Source organism: Arachis stenosperma, chromosome 5, assembly GCF_014773155.1.
Source record: "Arachis stenosperma cultivar V10309 chromosome 5, arast.V10309.gnm1.PFL2, whole genome shotgun sequence".
Classification (NCBI taxonomy): domain Eukaryota; kingdom Viridiplantae; phylum Streptophyta; class Magnoliopsida; order Fabales; family Fabaceae; genus Arachis; species Arachis stenosperma.
In genome coordinates this window covers 36,452,994-36,460,437 of record NC_080381.1, presented here as the reverse complement: position 1 = coordinate 36,460,437, position 7,444 = coordinate 36,452,994, and the positions used below count along the sequence as shown (strand labels likewise).

At 27.1% G+C, this 7,444-nt stretch overlaps 1 protein-coding gene across 2 annotated transcripts; it reads left to right on the top strand.

Moving 5' to 3' along the window:
- Positions 1-233: 233 nt before the first annotated feature.
- Positions 234-3,253, top strand: LOC130982816 (DNA-directed RNA polymerases II, IV and V subunit 12). Of its 2 annotated transcripts, XM_057906921.1 has the most exons (5): positions 234-604; positions 737-801; positions 1,840-1,954; positions 2,099-2,191; positions 3,099-3,253. In XM_057906921.1, the coding sequence occupies exons 3-5, from the start codon at positions 1,915-1,917 to the stop codon at positions 3,119-3,121; spliced, it is 156 nt and encodes a 51-aa protein (XP_057762904.1). In that variant the 5' UTR covers positions 234-604; positions 737-801; positions 1,840-1,914; the 3' UTR covers positions 3,122-3,253. The 2 variants fall into 2 exon arrangements, with proteins under 2 accessions (XP_057762904.1, XP_057762903.1); XM_057906920.1 differs by lacking the exon at positions 737-801 and having other exon boundaries at positions 235-604.
- The last annotated feature ends 4,191 nt before the right edge of the window (positions 3,254-7,444 follow it).

Here is a 7,444-nt window from a genome sequence, read left to right as displayed (position 1 = left end):
TGTTTGTTTGAAAGGAAATACTGAAACAAGAGTAAAAGATAAGAAATTGAAATTTGGAAGGACGATGATGATTTTCCTTTTGTTTGTTTGTAGGAAGATTTTGCAATGTCTGTGTTTGTAGAACCGATGAACCGGCCGGAAATTGCCGGTCGAACCGAACCAGGACCTGGTCGGTTTTGACCTTCCAGCCTAAAACGTCACCGTTTTGGGTATTAGATAAATGGAACGAGCCTCACCCTCTCTGTCTCTCACGCATTTGCTTCCCCCTCTCCAAGAAAACCCTAGCCTCGGTCACTCTCCTCTTCAAGCTGTCACCGCCACCGTCCTACCGCCGCCGTCGAATCTGATCCAGCCGTCGTCCCTACTGCTTCACTCGACCATGCCTCCCAGTCTCTCACTCGACCAGAAGCCAGAACTCTGAAGTGTGAATCACTCCCCCTTCTCCAACCCTAGCCTCTCTTCTCTTCGAGCCAGTGCCGCCGCCCGTCCGTTAAGCCAGTGCCGCCGTCCGTCCGTTGAGCCACTGCCCCCAAGTCTCCAACCCCTGCTCTCTTCTTCCGCCGTCGTCTGGTCAATCAACGTTCTGTCGGCATCGTCTTCGAAGGTCAGTGGCAATAATCGCTTGTTCTTTTTTTTTTTTTTTTGTGTTGTGATTTTAATTTACCGAGATTATTGATTATTTGGATCAGATTTATTTATTTATGAGATTAATTTTAATATATTTTTCGCATGGAAGTTAGTTGGAATTGGATTGGAACCAATGATTTGCAGTTTGTATCAAGATTCAAGCGTTGTTAACTGGTATTGACCTAAGTTTTAACAATTAATTAATTTCAGAACACAGAACATGTTATAAAACTTGGAGGGTTTTTTCCTTTCTTTTTATGTATTTATTTATTTTTCCAGCCCGAGGAAGCTAAAGTGGAATCCTAAAGATGACAAGAGCAGTTGAAGTGCTATTTCATTTTGTCAAATGATTTTGTGGTTCACTTTTGATTAGATTAAATGATGGCTTGGATGGACTAGTTTAGTTCTAAAATGTAAACTACAGATAGGAATTGTCAGATTAAGTATAAATACAACCGCTCCTTATGGTTCTTAGTTGACAAATACTCTCCAATCTTGATTGTATTCTTATCTATAATCTATAGCTTTTATTTTGTTGAAATTTAAAGCTTATATTGTGGTGTATCTGAGATATTTTTCGTATAAGTTTGACAGCAACAGGTGTAAAAGAAAATGACAATTGTGCTTGCACAAGTATGAAAATTTTCATGTAACTGAAACCAAAGCATTGCAATTGCATTAATGAATACAAGCATTTTTCTATCTTTACATTGATTAAATGTATTATATATTCAGGTGTTGGATTTAGTAGAAATTGAACTACTACTTTCTCCCACGAGATTCGAAAACATAATCATTCTTCCTCATGTCTCTCGGGAGTAAAATTTGTATGCTCCAACAATGGTCCAAGCCTTACTAACTTACAATGATTGATGACAAATTTTTATGCTGGCATTTTATGTTTAGATATATTTTTTATTTAACTTTTAAATTTGTACCTTTTTTTTTAAGATTTTAAGACTTTCGTTGAAGACATTTCATGAAATGTTTTAAATTTAGAAGATATTTAAAAGTTTATATTAGATTATAATGATATTTTAGAATGTTTATTTATAATTTATTTATTCTTTTATTAAAAATGGTTTTTTCTGTTGAATTATGGTTAAACTGGTTGAACCAATATATTAATGAACCAATAATTATAGTGGTTCAATGAGCAGTTCGGTTTTCAGAACCTTGGCTAAAACGTATCTCTTTGACCTATTTTTATAGTGCGTTGCTGGCTGCACCAAAACCTGAAACTTAAAATCTTTGAGTCTCTCGATCACTCAGAAACCCGCGCCATCGATGGATCCTCAAGCTGAGCCAGTTAGCTACATCTGCGGAGGTTTCTCTTTCTCCTCTCATCTCATCTCTCATATTTGTTTTTTCGATAATTCTTCTGCCTATGAGTGGTTTTGGATTCTAGGGTTCTGAAAAACAATTTGTTCTTTTGAAGTTTTCTTTTTTCATTTGTTTCTTCGTTGTGCAGATTGTGGTATGGAGAATACGCTGAAACCAGGTGATGTTATACAGTGCAGAGAATGCGGTTACCGTATCCTTTACAAGAAGCGCACTCGTCGCAGTAAGCCCTCTCTTTTACAATTTGAATTTCATAATCCCTGTTTCTCAATTTTCCTATCTTGTTTTCTCATAATTTTTAGTTTATGTAATGTGTTGTTCATGGACGCCTAATTTTTCAATGCATGAAACGTGCACTTTGTTTGGATGGTTTATTTTGAATTATAGAGGTAATCGTAACCCTAATTTTGGTTACGGGTAAAATTGGGAACACCATACCCGAATGAAACTCAGAAATATATTCTTACAGTTAAATTCTCTTAGGTTTTAAAATGTAGTTGGCATGTCTAGGCTCCAAACTAGTCAACAGAATTGACCTTTGATTTTTGACATAGGGTTTGAGTCTCTACCTCCTTAGAAGTTAGTACAATAACAAGTACTCGTATTTAGAAGTAGTAACATGACTTATTTTTGTGTTTATTTGGAGATTCAAGTTTTCATCTGAGCATTCGGTAATCTTGCCTGATACCTAACAACTATGTATTGTTCGAATTCGATGCTTTTTTTTAAAGAAAATTATGGAGGGTCTAGGAGTTTAATTAACCAATCATGTCAACAATTATTTGTTCTTCTTCATCATTTTGAGTAGTTACTCATCTGATAAGTTATATTTGGTGGAAGCACTGAACCCTAAACAACTTAACCGTTGCTCCAAGGCTCCTTTTTCAGATATAACCCAATAAGAACAACAAAACCCAATGTGAAATGAAATAGGTCAATCAAAAACATCATATGTTAGTGTTGAATGCTGACCATCTTCGCTGTGCCTAGGTCACGGAAAAATGGAAAATTATTAATGGCTGTGATTCTTCTGAGAATGACATGCTTGCATTTGATGCACTACTTTAAGACATACATGCAGTTTATCTACACTTTTCATTTACATCTTTCTTTCATTGGTTTTTATGCAGTTGTCCAGTATGAGGCACGTTGACAAAAACTGCTGTGGCGTTGGCAAGTATTTTCCAATGCAACCGTTATAGACTTGTAATGAAATTGTGATGTGAATGTGCTGTTCTGTTTACAGATTTATTGAAGTCTTATGAAACTGAAACTTAACTATCAATGATCCTTCGAGTCTTGAACTATTCAAATAATTCGTACTTTTTAAAACAAATGGATCACCTACTACTATATGGCAGGTTAAGAAAAAGTACAAAAAAAAGGATAAAAAATCAACATAACCCAAATTTATAAAGACTAAACATACACATAAACTATGTTTTCTCTTTAGTCTTTACTCTATCATTATAAACTATGTTTCCTCTTTAGTCTTTACTCTATCATTGTTTCAACTTTCAATCTCCCACTCCCTCTCTTCCTTTTCCTTTTGGTCAGCCTTTTTTAACTTTTTAAGCTACTTGATATTCACACGTTAAAAAAAAGCATATTGTATAATTGTGAGGACAAATTAAGATATAAAATACAAAAAGAAAAAAGAAATTCAAGCAAATACAAGCTGTCTTATGATAATAGGTAATGCATATCTTGAAGGTACATCAAAAAGTTTGTCGACAAAGATGTGAGTAGCTGTTTCGGTAGGATGGACAGGATCCCAGAAAAGATGGTTTTGTTAGTTGGAACAAATAATAGAATTTGGGAGACATGGAAGTTTAGCATTCAGCTTACCAATTTCACAACAAGCAGTTTTTATTTCTGTAAATCTCGAAAATGGCACATATGAACTCTCTTAAAAATAAAACTTAGGGATAATATCTAAATACTTTTAAAATTTTGGAACATTATTTTTCTTTAATGGGTATTAGAATCAAAATTCACAAATTCATAGTTTTGCATTTTTTTTTTTACCAAAATTCATTCAAGATTGCTTTAGTATCTTTTAGAAATTAAAGTGTCTTTTAAGAAGAAAACTTAAAATTATATATATAATATTTATTTATTTTCAGTGTAGGTTTTGTTGACTTACACAATTGAATAATTTCTTATGCACGATAAATTTTATCTATCGAGCTGTTAAATTCTGACATTTTACTATATAAATCAATCTAAGAAAATTTACAAAATTTAGAATTGATTTTATATGTCAGGGTTTAAATAAATACACATTAAATCCGCGGAAATGATTAGGAGCCGATATAAGTACCAATTGTTTTGTGTTGTTTAGTTCTCTTATTTTGTTACTAACTTTTTTATTTTTTTAAAAGGAAAAGATTGAAATTATATAAATCAAGTTTTGTAGGTATTTTCCTAGTGTCCTAATCCTAACTTCCAATATATATGCTATTTATACTAAAAAGAATTATATGCAATGAGGTTTTTTTTTTTTTTTGCCATTATGATTTACTAGCGGCTCAACAGGCACTCTATTGAGTTAAAAAAAAATATTTTTATATTTTTATTTTTAAAATTATAAATTTAATATTAAAAATTAAAAAATAAATTATAAAAAATAAAATATTTTAAGTTATTTAATATATATATAATATAAAATAAATAAATTTAAATTAAAAATTAAAAAAAATTGTTGTTATTATGTGTAATAAAGTCAAAATAAAAATTTATTAATATTATTTACAAATTAGTTATTTATATATTAAATTTATTTATTTTTTCAATCCTATTTAATTTAAAATAAATTTAAAAATTTATATTCATATTCAAAAAATTCTTTTTTTATACATAATTCTAATAGATAAAAAATTATTTCTTTAATCTTATATTAAACATATTTAATTATCTTTAATTTTATTATTATTTTAAAATTATTAATTTTTATTTTGATTATATCATCTCATTATATTATACACTATTATTTTCTCTTATTATTTTTTTACATGTATAACTATTATTGTCTTGTCGTCACTGTTATATTGCCTTGTTTTATTTTCCTATTTTATTTTCTTCTTCTATTAACTCCGACCGCAATCAATTACCACCATATCATATTACCATTAGCGCAACTCTCATTTTTGTTTATCACTTTGATCCGTACATATCCATTGTGTTAACTTTTGTGTTGTTAAAGATTTATTAAAAGAATTATTTTTTTGTTTGATTTAGATATCTAGATGTATAACTATTATAAAGATACTTATTTTTCATACTTATTTGTTAGGTCATATTTTATCATTTAAAAAAAATTAAGATATCAAGCATCCAAAAATTTTGTATAGAATAATTAAATAAAAAATAAAAAAATTTATTAGTTATTTAATTTCTTTAATATATAGAATAATTGAATTTAAATTAATTTAGGTATAATACTAAAATCATTATATTGTTACTATGTGTAACAATGAAGATAAAAATTTATAAATATTTATAAATTTATTTATTTCTCAATTATATTTAATTTGAAGTAGATATAAAAATTTATATTTAAATCACTCTTTTTCTCGCATAATTTTAATAACTAAAAAAATTTTAAATTATCTTTAGTCTTATTATTCTTTTAGAATTTTTAATTTTTGTTTTAATTATTATTATTTTTTATCATTATTTATCTACATATGTCTCACCACCACTCTTATATTAGCTTGTTCTCTCTTTCTTCCTCTGTTTTTATTCTCTTTATATCTTCTCTTCAATCGAAATTAGTTACCAACATATATTAGTTCATAATTATAACACTCATAAGTGAATATTACTCTAAAAATAAAAGTTTAAAAAAAATCTCGTAACTTTTATGTGAATCATCTACACTCCTATAAATTTAACGAAGGAGTAAATTTAACTTTTTTCTTTACTATAAATTTTTTTTATTATCTAATACATTCAAAGTGACATATTTTCATTTATGATAAAGTTAAAAATTAAAGTTAAATAACATTAGTACTTTTTGATTTAATAAAACTAAAATAAAGTACAAAAATAAAGATAAAAACTAAAAAAATAGATGACTTTAGAAAAGGATAATGTTAAATTTTATGTCATTATGTACGAGAATAGTGATTTATTTTATTATATTTATTTTTGTACAAAATAACAAAAAAGTTAAAGTTTATGTCCGTTTTTTATTACTTATGTTACTTATCTATAGTTATTTATATCATACTCTATAATCGTTGAGTCATGTTTTCTTCTGACAAAAAAATAGTTATGAAATCAATTTTTATTTTTTATAGGAGTACATCCATTATATCATGATTTTTATAATTAATGTAAAATTTAAAAAATTAAATAAATATATATTTATTTTGATTACACTCAAGAGTGAATTATATATATTCTTATAGTTAAGAAATAGACTTAACTTATTCTATAATAAATATTTTTTTAATCATCAAATTTATAAAAAAGATTCCATCTTTTTATTTATCCTAAAAGTTAAACATTAAAACTAATGTTAATATTTTTTTATTAACAGAACCAAAATAAAACATAAAAATAAAGCTTGAATAAAAATAAAAATACAAAATTTTGAATCTCAAAATATAAAATGGTTATAAGATAAAAAATTACTTAAATATAATTTTTATATGGTACTCTATGAATGAACTCAGATGAATAAATGTTATATGTAAAATAAATCGTGATATATTGGTACAAAAATTATTCTGTGTAATTTTTTTAAAAGAATATTATCCTATTAAACTATTTTACTCTTATTCTTTTAAAAGCATATTCATAATAAAAAATCTACCTAAATAATTTACATCAAATAAAAAATTTTTGATAAAGTTGATGTGAAAAATGTATGAAAGTTTTTTTATTCCAACATAATACGAGGAGAAATTTTTTTAATAATAAACTTCTCTAGGATAATATTGGAACTTAAATTTAAACGCCAATTGACATTATATATTGTGTAGGTACCTAGAGTATATTAGAAGAGTATGATAAAAAAAATTATTCTGCATAAATTTATTTTTTTAAAAATTGTCCCTTTTAAACTATTTTATTTTTATTCTTTAAAAATAGATCTAAATAAAAAAAATTTACAGCAATAATTATATCCAATACAAAAATCTTAATTAGATTACTGTGAAAAAATGGATAGAAAATTTTGTATTTAACGTGACTGATGAAATAATTTTTTAATAATAAATTTTTTTTTAGGAGCAATATTGGAACTTAAATTTAGACACCAATTATCCTTACATTAGGTTTTATAATATATTATATCTAAGTAAAGTGAGAAGGGTGCAAGAGAAGATGAATAAGAAAAAAAAAAATTTTTTTTCTATTATGCTGTATTAGTAACATAAGAGATGATAGTAAGAGAAAAGAGATAATTATAGAATTTTCGGGAGGTGAATTAATGAGATAAGAGAGAACGTGAATACATGTGATAAGA